A 19,523-nucleotide genomic window follows, 5' to 3' on the forward strand; every position below is an offset into this window, starting at 1 on the left:
AAAAAAAATGGTAATGGAGCAGATCGGTGCTGTGGCATGGCAAGGAAAGCTGCCAGTCTGCAGTGCCTGTGTCTCATATGGGAGCTTGTTCCAGTCCCAGCTGCTCCATTTCCATTTCAGCTCCCTGCTAGGAAAAGCAGTGGAAGACGGCCTAATTGTGGGATACCCAAAAGAAATGTCTGGTAGAGGCTGGCACAATCACTCAATTGACTAATCCTCCCCTTTCAAGTGCCAGGATCCCATAAGGGCATGTTCAAGTCCTGGCTGCGCCACTTCCCATCCAGCTCCCTGCTTGCGGCCTGGGAGAGCAGCGGAGAACAGCCCAAAGCCTTGGGACCCTGCATCTGCGTGGGAGACCCGGAGTAAGTTTCTAGCTTTGGATTAGCTCCGCTTGTTGTTGCAGTCATTTGGGGAGTGAAACAGTGGCTAGAATATCCCTCTTTTTGTAAATCTGACTTTCCAAGAAAAAAATAAACAAAAACAAACAAACAAACAAACAAACAAAGAAGAAGAAAAAGCTGCCAGCTTTGAACAGGTCCAGCTCTGGCCACTGGCCATGTCGGGGAGTGAACCAGAGGTTGAAAGATTTTCTCTCTCCTTGCTAACTTATCTTTCAAATAAATACATATTAAAACAGACACAGGTGTTTTGGAGTAACACAAACAATTCAGAAATTCACAAACCTGCTCAATGAATAGGCTCCGAGGCCCCACCCCGCACAGGCAGGCACAGCTGAGCAGCATCTGTCAGGGCTATTCTGAAGCTGCTCTGAGTTGACAAGGAAGGTGAAGCCTCTCCAAGCCACTGATTTTCAGTCTCTCACAATATTTGAAAATCATCAGGAAAGCTATATTATTATTTTCAAATACAAAAATTAAAGGGCAAGAAAGCCATTTTCTCCTTTGGCTTATTTTTAATAGACTGGAAAATAGGAGAAAAGTGCCTCCCTTTGCTTTGCTGTGAAGCTCAACCTGAACCTGCTCTGTCCACAGCATCACCTTTCCTGGCACCATGTGAAGCAACAAGGGGATGAGGGATGAGCGAGACCGTGCCATGGCACGACGCACTGGTCCCTCCTGTTAAAGAGGCAGCTTGCCATCATTCTTAGTGTTATGTCAGAATGACAGCACTGACTCCTAAGGACTAAACAAATAAATCACAGGAAAACCCAAACTGGCTTCTTTAAAATACTTAAGCGCTGTAACTGCTTGCGGGGAGAAGTGAGACCCAAATTCAAAGCCTTACTCTGCAGGGTAACTGAAACAGCCTGGCTATCGACGAGGCCTAGGGAGGCCTTCATCAGACTCACACGGAATGCATTATCCTCTCCTCAAAGATCAGCCTGCGCATGTCCATCCCGACACAAGGTGTACACGTGCAATTCACTTTGGACTTTCAGAGAAAGCAAAGACACTGTTCAGTGGAGGCACATTATTTTGCAATAAAAATGCCCAAACTCATCTTTCTTTGTAAGTTGAGCTGAACCAAAGCAAATTTTGTCAGTAAGACTCTTACCAAGTTGCAGGGGCAATTGGTGATGTTAGAAGAAAATGGCCTACGTAGCCCCTTGATAGTACTCACTTCTAGAAAGTTCCAGCAGGGGCCAGCACTGTTGTATAGCCAGTTAAACCTCTGCCTGTGATGCTGACATCCCATATGGGCGCCACAGTTCAAGACACTTCTGATCCTGCTCTCTGCTAATGCACCTGGGAAAGGAGCAGAGGAGGAAGCAGCCATGTAGGAGACCTGGAAGAAGCTCTGGGCTGCCGGCTTCAGCCTGACCCAGCCTTAGCTCCTGCAGCCATTTCGGAGGGGGAATGAACCCAGAGGGAAGATCCCCAAATCCCCTTAACTCTGCCTTGTAAACAAATAAAGAAGAAAAGATCCCTGAAAAAATTAATGGAGGCTCCACAAACGTGTCACTTCGTAGACAATTTTTGGTGGTGTGGAATGTGGGGGATAAGTATCCAAGTTACTTAATAAGTAATAGCTGACCTGAAATTCAATTTAACTTTTAGGAAAATTTTGGCTGTTCTTCTAAGTCACAAAATCTATCTGGAAATATTTCTAAGTGCAGACCAAGGACCAAACTGAGAGTTCAACTATCACTTGTTTCTGCCACTAACATGATGGGTAGTGGAAAGATTAAAACATACCACACTCTACCTGGCAAGGATTCTTTTTCTGACAGTAAAGCAAATTCCAGGTGAATCCAGCTGCTTTTATTAAATTATTGTCTAGTTAATCTGCTTTCCTTGAAGAAAGGCTATTTGGATCAAGAAATAAGAGATCCTCAAATAAAGAGGAAGATTAGATAATTAACTACAAAATGTTACCTAACACTAAAGAATAATCTCTATGAACTAGACAATGTTATCTTAATATTCACAGCACCTTGGAGGCAGTTACTATCCCCATTTTACAGATCTAAGTAGACTGAGGAACTGGGTGTTAACCTGCATGACTAAACCTTAGAGTACTCGAAGCTGAGTCTAACCTAAGGGCTCAAACTCAGGACTATTTAGCCTGGAGAACTAAGAACCAGCCCCAGACAGGCCAGGTGGTGCAGCAGTGAGACCCTGGGAAACCCACATCCCACACGGAGTGCCGGGCATCATTTCCTGACTCTATCCAATGTGGCTTCTTGCTAATGTGGATCCTCAGAGGCAGCACACCACGGTTCCAGTTCCTGGGTCCCTGCCACCCATGCTCCTGGTTCCTAGCTTTGACCTGGACTAGCTCCAGCTAGTGCAGGCAGCCTCTCGGGGGCTGAGCCACCGGATGGGAGATCCCTCTCTGTCACTCTGTCTTTCAAACAAAGGAAAGGAACCAGCCTGGCACCATGAAAAGCAACGTATTAAACAAAATATTTAAATAATTATTTTTCTTTTAAGTTTATTCATGAGATGTGGGAACTATATTAAATTAAATTAAATGTAAGGTATCATCTAAGATCAAAAGTATCAGACTAGATATTTTAAAAAATAACATTCCTTTGGCTTAACAATGAATAATTTAGTCCTGGGGTAAGATGGTGACTTTTTTAGAACACAGCAGTGACAGACAGGGGAAATTTAACTTTTCATTGTCTAAAATATCTTTATGTATGGAGTCCCAATTTTGATTTTATTGAAACATTTTAACTGGATTAAGTTTTAGTGGCTTCAACAAAGTTAAAGCTTCTTAGTAAGTTACTTCTTAGTAAGCTGCACTAGTCTTTTGAAATTAATCTAAACATTCCCTTTTGTTCTTCCCTTGGCAGCAAATAACATGATGCTAATCTTTCTCTCCAAAGGTACTTTTGATTCTTGGTCAAAGGGGGAATATATAATACACACATGCACATATACCCTGCTGTGTGTGTGTGCGTGCGTGCATATATGTATGCCATAGGTATGCATCTTTGCGTCATCTGTGAATAAGCCACACATAACACAACCCAAGAGATACGTTTCTCTAATTCTAACCTACAGACACCTTTTTTCTGCTGTTAAAAACAAACATCTTACAATAATTTCAGTATGAGAATGAAGATGAAGGAATTCAGGAGAATGAATCTAAGACAAATTTTTAAGATCCTTCTCTACCAGGTAGATAAAAATACAACAAGCAGCCCTTCCATCTGCCTCATCCTGCTCTGACGCTCCATCTTCCCATCTTTCTTCTATCCTGTGTGAAAAAAGAGTAGTCTGGCTGCTAAATATACAACATTCCTCAATTAAAAAACAAACAAAACTCATTTCTTCACCTCTCTACCACTGCCTGTGCCCTTAAAAAAACTGGACACCAATGACTCTTACAAGTGTAGTCAAGTATCTGGACACCACCACCAAGCCAGGCTGGGTTACATGGGCTGTTCTAAATGCTAGTCCACTCCTGTCCCTGTGCCAATGCACTAGTCTTCCTCACACAACAGATGGTGGACTGCTCAGGTTATCAGAGACCCCTGAAAAGGCAGAGCTACAATGATGTGTTTTTGAAACTAATGCACTCCAAGACTTCGCCTTTAGAAATATTAACCATGCTTTCTCCCCAAGAGTTACTGCCTGTGAACTCACACTACCAAACTATACCAAGGGGCCCAGACACCAGGAAGCCTGCCCTTTTCTTGGCACATTCTACTCCCAAGAATGTGGAACAAATGTGCCCTTCTCAGAATGGAGCAGGTTCACCTGCCTGAACAGCCAGGAGCAAGTACAGGACTTGTTGTGCAGACAGGCTCATCAGTGGCTAACTGGGCAGGACGTGCCTAACGGGGATCCCGACACCAGAACCTGCTGGGGTGGACACGAGCAGCAGGGACAGCAAGCCTCCATGCGTGTGATTGCGGTCACCCACCAACGCAGCTTACCGAGGGGCATTCCTTGCATATTCTCTGTGTAAGAAAAATGTGCCCCTTTCCACAGTGGATCTCTGCTCACCTTTGTCCTAAAACTGTGCCACATGCTTTTTCTTTGTATGTGGACATGACAGTCCTCAGCCAACCATCAGCAGGATGTGTTTTGTTTTCCCAATGTGGTGAGCCATTCCCACATTCACTCATTTTTCTGGTAAGAACCGAACCTCTCCATGGCTGGTCAGGATTAGGGATGTTGCTGTAGCCAAGGAAAAATGTTCATCTGTTGAAGTTAACCCACGGGGTGGCTTGAACCCTCAATCTAGAATCAGTAGCACTGTATTGTAAGCGCAGGGCCCTTACACCTGCCCTGAAAGAAATGGCATTCAGTGAAACAGGATTCAAATAGCTTTCTGTCAAAGCACTTGGTGTTGGTCTTACACTTCAACTTGGTCTTGGGGGGTTAAAAACCAGTTAGGACACCTGGATGGGGTGGTAATAAAAAAGTTAATTCTTATGTCTGCATAAGGCCAGTGCTCAGAAAATCACAGAAAGAATTTGGAAACCAATTCCCGTGCTCAGGTGAGGCCACTGCAGTGAATGCCAAGAGAATAATGTCTCTGATCCCAGAGGTTTGCAACTCTTCAGGGACGTGCAGGGAATCAACCATGGCCAGTGACTGCGCAGGACCAGTGACTAGGGCTGCAAGCTGCCTGTGCACGGATCTGGGGTTGTTGAGAACCCACTGCTAGAAGCTGCTGACCCCCGGGGCAGGTTCCTGAGACCCTCTCCTACACTACGATGGGAGGGAGGCCACCTGGGCACTCTGGCCTCCCTTTCTTGGTCTCAGAGGAGAAGGTGGATGACTTACCCGTGCTCACTGAGTGGCAGAGCTGGGGTGCGACTTCAGGGCTCACCATTAGCCAGTCTGGGGCTCTTTTCACGTCGGCAAACTGGCAGCTCCGCACACCAACAGCTCTCTGATTAGAGCTAGTGTGGATTCCTGGTCTGCACACGTTGGCCACAGCTCAGTCTGCACTTGATTTTTCCCCACCTTCAAAGAAGAAAACCTACCTCATGACTTCTCTCTTCTGGGTCCCCTGAGCATCTAACTCACTCGAAACAACCTTGTCATCTCTTTAGACGACTCCTCTCTGGTTGTGTACTGTGACTACCAGCAAGTTCCGGTTTGCTCATTTTGCTGGGTTTCAGGACTGAGCCTACCTTCCTGATCAGCTGACATGATTCGAGGGTGTAGCTATTTTTACTTAGTCAACTTGTTTCTTTAGCAGGGAAAGTCAGCTAAGTCGTTCTTTGGCTTAGCGATCTAGAATGACTCTATACAATCTTTTAAAGATCATTCTTTGAACCTGGACCAGCCTGACTGCATTAGGGAAACCATGCCAATCTTTTCCCATGTCTGAGTTCACCTCTTTTCACAAAGTTCTAGAAACTTGCCTGACTTCAATCATTTTAGCACTTCAATTTTATGCTTTATGTGCATTTCAAGCCTTGTTCTTGTTCTTTGTGCTTATCTTCTCATTTGACTATTAACTCTTTAATAACAAAGGTGTTGGGTATTTAGCATACAGCTTGGCATAAGGTAAAATAATTTATCCATAATATTTCGTTGATTTCCTCATTTCAAACGATGATGATTATTATTATTATTATTCCCAATTTACGAAGAGAAAACTGAGGTTTGGAGAAATTTAAACAAGTTGCTTTTTGCAAGAAGCTCAAAGGTGGTAGAGCTGGATTTGAACTCAGATCCACGATTCTAAGCCCCAGGTTCCATAACCTTTCCACGGTCCTGAGCACTCTTTTTTTCATTCGGTAAATGCTGTGGCTTGACTTAGTGGTACTCTAACCTCAGAGAAGCCATGCTGAAGTTTTTTGATACAGCGGGTGAAGACTCCAGGGAAAAAAGAAATTGCTCTTGGGGCAGGGTGGAGCACCTCTAAGCTGGGGGTATGTGACAACCAGGTTACTTTCACTCTTGTCTTTTGGTTCCCATTAGCCAGTGTCAGCCATCTGGTCCTTCCGAAAACATGTGTGGGTTCAGAACATAACAGACTAGAAGAATAGAGGAAAAATAAGATTATTCTGTGCAGTCCCCATTCTGGAGGTCCCATATCAACCCCTAAAGTCTGACTTTGCCTCTAATGCTCGGCAAAACTTAGACCAGCATAGAGAAGATAAGAGTTGAACCTAGACATGGTGGATGTGGATGGATATTGACAACATCACACACATAAGGATGCATTTGATTGGTTTCGTAAGAAATGGCGACTGGAACCAAAACAATATAAGCATGAATGGTGGAGAAAGATGGGTCAGAAATCAAAACACTGGAAGCTTTTCAGACTTGCAACTACACCAGGATTACAGCAGCAACCAGAGAAGTACCTTGCAGACAAAAGGCATCTAAATCTGATTCAGTTCTTAATTTTAATTAATTCCAACCAACTATTAACACATTGAATCCAGCCGGTTAGGACTCCTTCGTTTCAGTGACTTTTCCAAGTCTTACTATGCTATCAAGCATGATGCTAAGTACTTTGTACTTATACTCAGTCTTCACGACTCTGAGAATTACTGTTACGTCCCAGAACACTTAAAGCAGTTGAGTAGCTTGTCAAGGTTACCTAAACATCTAAACTTTTTCAAACCCAGGAGCTAACCTAAAACCTGCATCTTACCACCAGGATCTGTTGTCTCCTAGTCTGTGGTTGGAGAACCACAAGCTCTGGGCAAAGAAAACCAGTTGTATCTGACAAATGTTGATGTGGCTATTAGCATCCTATGGGAAATACTCAATGACAAGAAAGTGGCATTTCTGCATTCCATTTTGCTAGTGCTATTAAGTTGGGACTATTTAGTCCAAATTACTAGTGGAAACCAATTATTCGCAAACTTGCATCTCTCAGCAAATGAATTAGCGGAAAAATTCATAACCTCCCTTGCTCATGAAGTAATTAATTCTTTGGAAAACAAACCACAGAAAACCTCTAATGATGAGAAACAATCAAATTTAATCCCAGGGCAATGAGTCTATACTGCAGATATTGGTCTATCTCTAAAGATATAGTCACAAGTTGGAGTAAGGAAAATAGAGTAAAATGATTATCCTAAAAATTAACAAATAAAATAACATTTTTTGCAAAATAGGAAGCAGAAACGAATCTGTTTAAAACTGAACTGTTGGGGCAGGTGCAGTGGTATCGCAGGCTAATCCTGACTGTGGGGCCAGCATTCCATATGGGTGCCAGTGTAAGTCATGGCTGTTCCATTTCTGATTCATTTCCCTGCTAAGGGCCTAGGAAAGTAGCAGAGGATGGTCCAAGTCTTGGATCCTGCACCCACTTGAGAAAATCAGAAGAAGCTCCTGGCTCCCAACTTTAGATCGTTCTAGTTTGGGGAGTAAATCAGGGAATGGAATGTCTGTATCTCTCCCTCTGTAACACTTTCAAGTAAAATATATAAATCTTAAAGTGAAATATCTTGCTCCTTAACTGTTCCATGAACCTATTGGCTGATTTGTTTCAACTATCCCAGGTGAACTGTTCACTACACTGTTTCATTTATCCTAAGCTGCTGTCATATTCCTATTCTATAAAATAGAAAGCTTGTAAATAGCTTGTGCATCAAACTAGCATTATTAAAACTCACCCACTGAAATTTCTTTCTTTTTAAAAAATAATCATACCTGGGCCCAGTGGCTAAATGCTTGCCTTGCATGCCCAGGATCCCATATGGGCACCGGTTTGTGTCCCGGCTGCTCCACTTCCCATTCAGCTTCCTGCTTGTGGCCTGGGAGAGCACTCAATGATGGCCCTAAGCCATGGGGCCCTGCAAGAGGTCCCAAGAGGAGAACCAAAAGAGGCTTCTGGCTTCTGATCGGCTCAGTTCTAGCTGCTGTGGTCACTTGGGGAATGAACCAGCGGATGGACAGAAGCTCTTTTTCTATCTCTTCTGCTCTCCCTGTATGTCTGTGTTTCCAAAAAAAATAAACACATCTTTAAAAAAATAATAATTACCATACCTACATCTGATTTTCATCTCACAAAAAAAGGAAGTCAACTATTCTCTAATGACACTAAAGTTCATGAAACCTCAAGTATAAATAAAAGAAAAACCAATTTATAATAGAACTCTTGGGAATTTCTTCATGTTGTTCCTATCATATGAAATGAAACTTAAAATGCAGCATACAGCACTACCTGTTTCCACCCAAAGACAAAAACTGAAGCCAGTTGACTTACCTCCAGACCAACACACTGAATAGGCTGCCAGGTGCTAAAGCCTCAGAAAGGTGACGCCTCTGGGACCAGCTCGTCTGTTCTGCATCCCTCACAGCCACCCCTGCCCCTGGGGTGCGGTCGGAGCCTCCTTCATTCTCAGTTCTGGTTAAGATGCTACTCCTCACACTATTTCTTCAGGATGTCCTTCCCTTGAGATGGGCCATTTCATGAATTAAAATAGGGGAACAGGTTTTCAGTCTGCATGCAATACTCCTTCCTGTAGGGTCCCTCCTCGTGAAGGCCTCCCTCTGGCACACAGTCCTAAAAGGAAGACAGGTGGGGCACCTGGTGTGTTTTGAGTATTTCCCTGGGTGTTACCTGCAGCTCCAGGGCCTGTGGCCCGGAAGGTCACTGCAGCACTCCCCTAACAGGGGCTTACACATCCCCAGCACACTTGCATGCCTCACCTCCTGGGCACAGCCTGAGGAGCAGGAGAACAGGACTCACACAATCCAACCACAGCCAGCTCCCACAGAGCGGGTACCATCTCAGAGCTCTTCAAACAGCAGCCTGAGCAGGGACACCAAGGGTCTCCACCCAGGGACATCATAAAAAGTACCAGCTGTTCCACTTTTGACAGCAATCTGCTAGCTTGCTAGAAGTTTCTGCAGAGACTAAAGGCTGAACAAGTTAGGAAACAGACTACCCTTGATTGTTGGGCTAAGCTACCTGGAAACAGTGACTGTCACTGCCCATGCTGGTATGTGAATAAAGAAGTTAAGTTTCTAGAGTCCTCAGAGTTTTGTAACCCTGGAAGTCATTTCATTGCTCCAATCCTCAGTTTCCCCAGTCAGCAGCACCTGACTGATACACTCAGCTGACAACAAAATCATACCAATACATTCTGCAATATTTGCTACAGTTTCAAGATTTCACTTTTAGCTAACAAATTTACACATGCCATTACTGGGGGGGGGGGCTGGTGCAATGGCTCAATTGGCTAATCCTTCCCCCTGTATGGGCTGGCATCCATATAGGTGCTGGTTTGTGCCCTAGCTGTTTGATTTTCCCTTCCAGCTCCCTGCTTGTGGCGCGGGAAAGCAGTCGAGGGTGGCCCAAAGCCTTGGGACCCTGTACCCGCAAGGGACACCCGGAAGAGCTCCTGGGACCAGATCAGCTTAGCTCTGGCCACTGCAGTCACTTATGGAGTGGACCAGCAGATGGAAGACTTTTCTATCTGTGTGTCCTCTCTGTAAATCTGAACAAGTAAAAATTAACAAATCTTAAAAAAAAAAATAAAAATACCAATTCCTTTAAAAACCAGTAACGGGGGCTGGAACAGTGGTTAAACTGGTTAATTCTCCACCTGTAAGCGCCAGCATTCCACATGGGAAACGGTGGAATTCCACATGCTCCACTTCCCATCCAGCTCCATTTCCTGGCCTGGGAAAGCAGTGGAAGATGCCCCCAGCCTCTGGGCTCCTGGCTCCTAGGCTTAGGTTGGTGCTCCAGCCGTTGTGAACACTTGGGGAGTGAACCAGAGGATGGAAGATGAGTATCTTTGTTTATTTCTCTTTTTCAAGTAAAATAAGTCTTTAAAAAAAGATACTAAGACCTCACCCATATGAAAAGGATTGATAACACCGCTGTTTGTTTCTACTTTGTTTTTTACAGTCTTCAATGAACCTGTATTTATCTTCTAATCCATCAAAGAAGTTTCTAAGAAAAGTTCTTAGATCCGTTAAGCATGATAGGTTGAATGAGCCTCAAACAATGTAATATCTTTATATGTAACTTTATTTTAATAAAAAGCCTATAATGGTCAGAAAAAAAAAAACTTTAAAGGGTAGTATAAAGCTCAAAAAAGAGGAAACCCTCACATAACAGGTGCAAACAATGTTGTCTAGAAGCCATGGAAATCAATACCTAGCAAAAAAAAACCTTAAAATTGAGTATATTTGGATTCAAAGTCCACTTTCAGGAATCTGTCCTAAGGTGATAATACAAACTTCATCCAAAGATTTATGTAAGAATATTCAGCAATGTTAAAATACATGTATTGGTGAAAAACTAGGTAACTTGCCTTGCAACATCATTTAAATTATGGGTGACAGCATTATGGTTGGAAATAAATATGACAAAGCATAAGATTGGGCTGTTAGAAATGGGCAGGGTAAGGAAAAAATAAATAAATAAACAGGCAGGTTACAAAACACTGCGTGAAAAGGGGCCAAATCAAGGACCCAAATGCAGATAAGGTCACTTTTAACTTTCTGTCCACTATATTAAAAAGTGTTTACAAACACCTAAACATTTTTACAACCAGAAATAAATATGTACTACTTTGAAATGTTAAAATACAAATAAAGAATGGTTCTTTAATTTTAACCATGTAGAAACAAAACACTTCTTTGTCCAAAACTTAGGTAACCATAGAATGAATCCAGAACCAAATGCTTTGCTGAGACTCAAGCAGCTGGTCTGTTGGTTCACACAGGCCTTCCTGCTCACACTGGCAGCACGGCCTAGGAACCGTTGGGGGGAGGGGCCCTTAGGGCAAGAGTTTGCTCTTGCTGTGTAATTCCTGTCAGTCATTAATTTCATTATCATAAAATGATAACGTATTTATCTGTCATTTGATGGTGGGTGAAAATAATCTCCCACGTGATTAAGAATAAAACTAACCAGAAATCAACAACCCAGAACATTAAATGAACCATATGCCCTTTAAAGGACAATGAAGGCAGAGACAAGTTCCCATCAGGGATCCATCCAGAAGATCCCAGGTAGGTGTTCTGCAACACGCAGCCCCTCCCAGGAGCTCTGAGGACCGACAGCGCGCTCTGTGAGCAGACACACATAGAACGACTGGGCTCTGAAAAGAGACTTGAACTACATTTTCAAAATATTACGGTGCATTCTACTTGTAGGGATTTAAAACAAGAGTGGAAACAAAAATTTCTTTTAGTAACACAAGTAAAAAAAATTAAAAGGGTGAAAACATCCCCTGAAAATTTAATTTACAATTTCACTATATAATGAATTGGGATCTGGAATTCCCAGCCCCGTTTCCACGGAGTGTTTAAAGCTGTGAGAGAAGATGCAAGAGCCCCTCAGATCCGTGGGCCCAGTCCCCAGGCCTGAAATGGTCTGAGGGCCAACGCAGCTGCTCAAGCCAGGTTCCCCGTGTGTGGCTGTGGTGGGGACCCAGTCTCTGAGGGCCTGCAGGAGACTGAAGCCAGGGAACTCAATGTGGGATGCAGACCCAACCCCAACCAGTACCTTACCCATGCGGGGCACCTGCACCACCTTCAAAATTTGATGACTTTAACCCAAGTGAAAACAACAAACTTCCAAGATTTGGACTTTCATCTCTTCCACTAACTAGACAGGTAAAATAATCTTGGGATGCGATATCTTATTCATGAACTAAAAACCACAGACAACAACCACACCTCTGACTGAAGTCACCAGATTTTGTGAGGAAAGATAAAGTGCACTTGATGGGAAACATCTCAGAGTCCTCCTCGCCCTGCTGAGGGCTCTTGCTAGAATCAGTGCTGCAGGCACTGCACCTGTTACCTCTTCTTGCGTCTGCAGAGGCCACAGAATCCTCTCCCCGCCACTGGGCCGCCTCTGCAGAGCCCACCTGCTTCTTCATGTGGTCCCCTTTCTATTATGCAGGTATTTCATGCTCTATTTAGTTAATTCTGAACTTCACCCACACTCCTCAGCCTAACAGATCTGTTATCACCCCTGAACAAACCTGAACTCTCGGCAGTTCCACAAGCTGCCATTCATTCAGAATCCACATTAATGACTACAATCCAAGTGTGTTCAAAGATGCTTCTCAGCAGGAGCTCCCCTTGTCTGGACCACCAGCTGTGAGGGCAAGGCCAGGAGCCCCCTTTCTCTGCCTACTCCGCCCCCTCACCTGCCAGCCACGTCTTTACTCCTGGTCCTCTTCTCAGGAGTATCTTTCCTCTGCAACCATTCCTGAATGTTCCCAGGAGGTCGGAGTGTGTGCCATTATCAACTGTCTTCAAATCCCCAAAATGAATGACTCCCCAAGCATTCCAACCTTGACTTTCAATGATATACTTAATGCATATCCTGGTTTGGCAGCCCAACTACAAGAATGAAGAGGTCCTAAAAATGACCCAGGTATGGAGGCGTGTGGAAGCCTGGCATCTCACTGTTTCTGGGCTGCCCCATCCTGCCCTCCTAGTCAAGCCAGCCCATTCTTGACAGTCCATTTCCAACATAATTTCCTCAGGCAAACCATTTCAAACTCTACTTGAGTTTAAAGACAACAAATATTTCTTATCTTGAAGTGCATCTTAGCTTACTTGAGAGTGGAACTGTTTTTCTGACTCCAAACTCACTGGGCACTGCCGGTGGGCTGTTGATAATACGCTGGGTTGACTAGCCAGGCCTCCCACTAACAGTCCCACTATTTCTTGCTGACTATTGATTAAGTATTCTAAAACTTCAACACATTCACTTATACACGCTGGCAGGGTCGCGGCTAAATTGTAGCTGTCACTTCCTGTTATCAGCTACCTACCATCTTCCTTTCCATGACATGACAAAACAAGTTCAAAGAAGTAACATATCTAGACTTAGAGCACACAGCCACTATCTGACCCATGTCTGATTGGCTTCAAATTCCACAACACTCCTCTCATAAAAGCTAAATATTCTGTCAACAGAATATTTACGTGCAGACAGCTCTGGGAAAAAAAAAAGTGGGAGTTTTACATATTCACAAATTCAAGTATCTCAATAACACCCCCACTCCCTTTATCTAGCATATGCCTTCAGAAGTGAAAAAGTTGCACTGCATGAGTAGTTCGCTAAGCCTTGTATGCCAGAAGCCGGCGGTCCCCCAGTGTCCATCCTTCACGGCTTTCCTCAGCAGTGAGCCTTCCTAATAATCGACTTCAGTTCCACAATTCAGACCGTCTGGGACTATGTTATGTCCAATCTTTCTCCTCTAGGCAAGCTGTACTCTGCTACCTTCCAGAACCTATCAGTTGCTAATATTATACTCCGGAGCAAACTGCAGCGCAGCAGACCCGCGGCAAAGCAGAGGGATCTGCTTTGCGCTCAAAGCCAACGGTGTTTCCAACAGCCAAGGCTCAGTGCCTTCAAACGATGCCTCCGGTTCATTCAAAGTTCCGTCCACGCGTTCCAAGGCCTGCAGGACGTCCCTGCCTGGCCCCGCACCCCTCAATCTTCAGCCATCCCCCCTGCCGCCTTTGTTTTGCCAAGGCAGATCAGGACCACAACTAACAGACCATCTCCGTTAGCGATGTCCAGACAACCGTGTCCCTCGGCACTAGCTGGCAGACACTAGTCAGGCTGGCCACTAGTCTCCGACAGATTCTACAAAAGCAAAGCAAATCGGTTTGGCAAGCTAGGGAACAGAAACCACCGGATGGAAACGATGCAGCGCGGAGTCTGAAAGATCATAGGCTCAAAGTTGACTTTCCCCTGGGGGGTGGAGGGAGCGCGCCGAGATCCGCCCTCGGCAAGACGAGACTTTGCAAACTGTCACCGGACAACTCCAAGCGGGAGCTTCCCGCTCCGCAGCCCCCCAGAAAGAAAAAAAGAAAGAAAAAAATCAAACAGTGTGGCACACGGCAAGTCTAAAACGACGCCTCCCTCCAGGACTCCTGTCCCGGGGGAAAAAAACCAAACCCAAAGTCCGGTCCGTTACACTGGGGGAAAGGTGAGGCGGGAGCAGAGGGCAAGCCGAGCAGGACACGACCCGGGGCCGAGGTGGGTCTCCTGCCGCCCGCTCCCACGCCCACGCGGGGCTTCCTCGCGCGCTCCCACTCGGGCCGTCCCCACCGCTCCCTCACCCGCGCAGGCGCAGTGGGAGCTGGGGCCTACCCGCGCCCCCGGGGCGCCGGCACCGAGGCGGAGCCCGGAGCTAGGCCGGGGGCCGGTGGGCGCCGCGCTGGGGACCCTCGGCCGTCCGCGTGGCCTCCTGCCACGGCCGGAGCCCTCCCCCGTCCCCAACCCGGCGGGCTGACCTCTTCCGCCCTCCTCACCCGTTCTTCAGATCCACCTCCAGGATCTTCCCGTAGCCCTTAAAGAAGCGCTCCACATCGCGCTCCCGGGCCTGGTAACTCAGGCGGCCGATGTAGACCCGCGGCATCCCGGCAATGGTGGCGCTGGTCGCTGGCCCCGGCCCCAGCCCCCCTCAGGCGGCGGCCGGCGAGGCGAGAGCGCGGCGGCGGCGGCGGCGGCGGCGGCGGCAACGGGCGGCCGGACGGACGCAGCCGAGCCCCGGCGACGTGCGCGAGCACGCAGCCCGCGAGCACGCGCCCCGCGGCCCCCGCCCTTCCCTCAGGCGGACGGCCACGGGAAGGAGCGCGCGGCCGCTTCCCGCCCGGCCAGGACCGGGGGCGCGCCGGCGCGGGGCGGGGCCGGGTGATGGACAGGCGGCGCTGGCCACCCGCGGCCCTGCACGTCTTCTCGCGAGCTCGCCTTCCCGGAGCCCTGGCTTCGCCCCGTCCCTCCGGAAGTGCTCTGCCGGACCGGGGCAGCCGGCCATCCTGCCTTTGTCCTTTGAACCGGGAGTGTTTTCTACTTTAGAGCCGGAGCTTGGGAGTTGAGTCTGGGCTCCCAAGTGTTTGACGTGTCGGCGACCTTGGCCTCCTTTCCCTCGGGTTCTCTATAGAAGCGGGTTAGAGGTCCCTACGTTTTAGGTGAGGGATTTTTCGAGTAGGAGGAAATATGTCTCAGGTCCTTGGTACTGTTCCTGCACTCCCCTAAATACCCAATACATGGTACAAACTTGTTCTTAAACATGGAACCGCGGTAGCCTAGTGCCTAAAGTCCTTGCCTTGCACGTGCCAGGATCCCATGTGGGCACAGGTTCTAATCCCGGCAAGCCCTGCTTCCCTTCCAGCTCCCTGTCTGTGGCCTGGGAGGGTGGTCGAGGATGGCACAAAGCCCTGGGACCCTGCACCCGTGGGAGACCTGGAGGAGGTTCCTGGCTCCTGGCTTCGGATTGGCGCAGCACCAGCCCGTTGCAGCCACTTGGGGAGTGAATCATTGGACAGAAGATCTTTCTCCTCTCTGTATATCTGAGTTTACAATAATAAATCAATCTTTAAAAAAAAGATTTTTACATTCCACGTTACACACATTGCTGTTCATTCATTCATTATTACAGCTGCCTTGATGAGTAGACACACAGAGGCTTCCAGGAGGTAGGTTTTTTTTTTTTTAAAGATTTATTTATTTTTATTGGGAAGGCAGATATACAGAGAGGAGGAGAGGTAGAGAGGAAGATCTTCTGTCCATTGATTTACTCCCCAAGTGACTGCAATGCCTGGAGCTGAGCCAATCCGAAGCCAGGACCCTCTTCCAGGTTTCCCATGCAGGTTCAGGGTCCCAAGGCTTTGGGCCGTCCTCGACTGCTTTCCCAAGCCACAAGCAGGGAGCTACATGGGAAGTGGGGCCCATATGGGATCCTGGCGCATTCGAGCAAGGACTTCAACCTATACTATTGCACCGGGCACCAGGAAGTAGGCTTTAGGTCAGAGGGTGAAGGTGTGGCAGTAGGTAGTTTTAATAGATGTCAGTTCTCTCTTTCCCCAGATCCTCATTGCCATTGCCACCTCCGTGACGCTGTTTATTCTCTGGCATTCTGGTAGGTGAAGAACAGGATCTGGGTTTTTAAAATTTGCAGCTATTTTTGAGTGGAATGAGCCTCTTTTCAAGTGTTGAAGATACACTTACATTTTCCTTTCTGTGTCTGTTTATATCCTTTGCCTAAAAATAGGCAAAGAAAAGACATTTAAAAAAATGATTTTCATTTTATTTGAAAGGCAAAGAGACAGGCTAAAGCAGAGTGGGTCCGTGTGTGGCTTCACTTCCCAACAGCCTGGCCTGGGCCATGCTCAAGCCAGGAGTGCAGGGCTCCGGGGGGGGGGGGGGTCTCCTATGGGTGGCAAAGACCCAGATACTTTCACGGTTATCTACCGCCTCCTATGGGTGCGAGCTGGATCGGAAGGAGACTTAAAGCGGGCAGTGTCTTAACCACTGCGCCACATGCCCGCCCCCAATTTTTCTTGACTCCTGAGAATTCACTGTGTATTAGGAAAAGCAGTTGTCGGCCAAGACAGGTATTATTTTTCATTTGCTGTTTGACTTCTCAGCCTGTAATCTAAGAGGCAGAGACAGAGCCCCCGTGTGTGTTTTCATTCCCCCTCACGTGCCTACCCCGGTGGTATGGGGCAGGGTCAAGCTAGGAGCTCACGCCAGCCGTCACCGCTGGCAGGAAGCTGGAAGCAGGAGCTTGGACCCAGATGTTCTCCCTGGGGGCTGTGGGGTCACAGTCGCTAGGCTTCATGCGTGTCTCTAGAGTATTTTTTGCCATCAGAAGCACTAGCTGTTTACGGGATTGAATTGAGACATGCTTTATCTTGAATTCTAGCTTTGTAATATAGCTGGACAGTTCTTCCTCACTCTGAGGTTTGAACAATAGTCTTCCAAGGTTAGTCTGTTCCTTTTAGGCCTTCGTCTTACTTTGCAATCTTCACTTGGTTTTTGGATTTAGGGAGGCATGAAGCACATACTGCCCCTTCAGTACTAGCACAGACCCTGGCTGTCCTGTACCCTGGTGCCCCTGTTGAACAGGTGGAAAGAGAGCCCCGTGGGGTAGACGTGTCGGTCTCCAGAACCTGCTGCTTCCTGAATTCAGCTTTCTAAATGCTCCCCAGTGCACCCACTTCTCCACAGTCCCTCGCTCACGGCTCACGACACTGCCTGCCTGCCATGTGTGGGCACATGCGCTGCCTGCCCCTCACCCAGGCAGCTCACACCTACCTGCCTGTCTCACCTCAAGTACCCTCGGCCATGACGGTGCTGCTCTTTTCTTTCCCGTGTTCACCATGGCCCATGATTGTTAGCTTATGTATTCAGTTCATCATTGTCTTCTTCAAGCAGCTTGTTGGCATCGGGGTTCTTCCGTTGTGGCTGTTTTGTGTTATATTCCTGGCACCTACAGCAGTGCCTTTCACATGAATGACCTGCTGACCTTGACTGCTTTGAAAGCCTCAAGTTCTTCCTTTCCTCCTGTGCCTCTCATGACATACAGTGGCAGGGAGAACTGAACTCTGCCAGTTGACATGTCAGCAAATTCAGGGACTCCTGTGAAGGGAGGCCAACTCTGAGGCCTGGGGAACTGGGGTCATCTGAGGCTGTTATGAGACAGGGTCCGGGGAGCTGGCTCCTGGTGCCAGCTCTACTGCCTGCTGTGTGATGTGGATCAGCTGTCTTCACCTCCCTTCCTCTTCTCTAAGTGTAAATATTAAGATCTCAGTGAGGGGGACTGGTGCAGTGCATTAAGCCCTGCCTGTGATGCCTTCGTCCCATATGGTGGCCAGTTCGAGTCCCAGCTGCTCCACTTCCCAACCAGCTCCCTGCTAAGAAGTGGCCCACCATGTTGAGACCTGGAAGCAGCTCCTGGCTCCTGGCTTCAGGCTTGCAGCCCTCTGGGGAGTGGAATGAGCCAACAGATATAAGATCAACCTCTGGGGCCCGGTGCGGTGGCGCAGTGGTTAAGGTTCTCGCCTTGCACGCCCGGGGTCCCATATGGGCGCTGGTTCCCTTCCAGCTCCCTGCCTGTGGCCTGGGAAAGCAGTCGAGGACGGCCCAAAGCTTTGGGACCCTGCACCCGCGTGGGAGACCCGGAAGAGGCTCCTGGCTTCGGACCGGCATAGCATCGGCCCGTTGCGGCTCACTTGGGGAGTGAATCATCGGACGGAAGATCTTCCTCTCTGTTTCTCCTCTCTGTATATCCGCCTTTCCAATAAAAAAAATAATAAAAATAAATCTTTAAAAAAAAAGATCGGGCCCGGCGCGGTGGCGCAAGTGGTTAAAGTCCTCGCCTTGCACGCCCGGGATCCCATATGGGCGCCGGTTCTAATCCCGGCAGCCCCGCTTCCCTTCCAGCTCCCTGCCTGTGGCCCGGGAAGGCAGTTGAGGACGGCCCAAAGCTTTGGGACCCTGCACCTGCGTGGGAGACCCGGAAGAGGCTCCTGGCTTCGGATCGGCATAGTATCGGCCCGTTGCGCTCACTTGGGGAGTGAATCATCGGACGGAAGATCTTCCTCTCTGTCTCTCCTCTCTGTATATCCACCTTTCCAATAAAAAAAAATAATAATAATAAAAATAAATAAATAAATCTTAAAAAAAAAAAGATCAACCTCTGTATTTCTCTGTAACTCTGCCTTTCAAATAAATTAAATCTTAAAAAAAAAAAAATCTCAACGATGGACCAGCTTGTGGTATAGCCAGTAAGGCTGCTGCCTGTGGCACTGGCATCCCATATGGGTGCCAGTTGAATTACTGGCAGCTCAATTAAAAAAAAAATTATTGTAAAGTCAGATATACAGAGAGGAGGAGAGACAAAGAAGATCTTCTATCCATTGATTCACTCCCCAAGTGGCCGCAGCAGCTGCAACTGAGCCGATCTAAGCCAGGAGCCCAGAACCTCTTCCATGTGGGTGCAGGGTCCTAAGGCTTTGGACAGTCCTCAGCTGCAGGTAGCTGGATGGGAACTGGCGCCCACATGGGATTCCAGCAAGTACAAGGTGAAGACTTTAGCCGCTAGGCTACTGCGCTGCCCCACAGCTCCTCTTCTGATCTAGCTCCCTGCGGAAGTGCCTGAGAAAGCAGTAGAAGATAACCCAAGTGCTTGGGCCCCTGCACCCACATGGGAGACTCAAAGGAAGCTCCCAGCTTTGGTTTGGTCCAGCTTTGGTCTGGCTGTTGCAGCCATTTGGGGTAGTGAACCAGCGGACTGAAGATCTGTGTCTCTTACCTTCTCTGTATTGAAAGCATCCTGTGGAGCTGTACGTGGATGTGCTTGTGACCTGAGTGGCTCAGAGCTGCTTTTTCCTGCCCTCTCAGGAGTGCCA

At 47.4% G+C, this 19,523-nt stretch overlaps 1 protein-coding gene across 8 annotated transcripts in view; it reads right to left on the reverse strand.

Moving 5' to 3' along the window:
* Positions 1-14,878, reverse strand: part of SRSF4 (serine and arginine rich splicing factor 4) — a 28,005-nt gene extending 13,127 nt beyond the window's left edge. For 2 of the 8 annotated variants that reach the window (XM_040974068.1, XM_040974067.1), the window contains exon 1: positions 14,640-14,810. In XM_040974068.1, the coding sequence (XP_040830002.1) occupies positions 14,640-14,746 (107 nt within the window). In that variant the 5' untranslated portion in view covers positions 14,747-14,810. Of the gene's footprint in view, positions 1-4,421; positions 4,596-5,207; positions 7,648-8,601; positions 8,690-14,639 lie in introns of those variants that run through there. The other 6 variants (XM_040974070.1, XM_040974069.1, XM_040974065.1 and 3 more) reach the window with 5 other exon arrangements.
* Between the last annotated feature and the right edge of the window lie 4,645 nt (positions 14,879-19,523).

Source organism: Ochotona curzoniae, unplaced genomic scaffold (assembly GCF_017591425.1).
Source record: "Ochotona curzoniae isolate NIBS_2020 unplaced genomic scaffold, NIBS_Ocur_1.0 contig_2404, whole genome shotgun sequence".
Taxonomy (NCBI): domain Eukaryota; kingdom Metazoa; phylum Chordata; class Mammalia; order Lagomorpha; family Ochotonidae; genus Ochotona; species Ochotona curzoniae.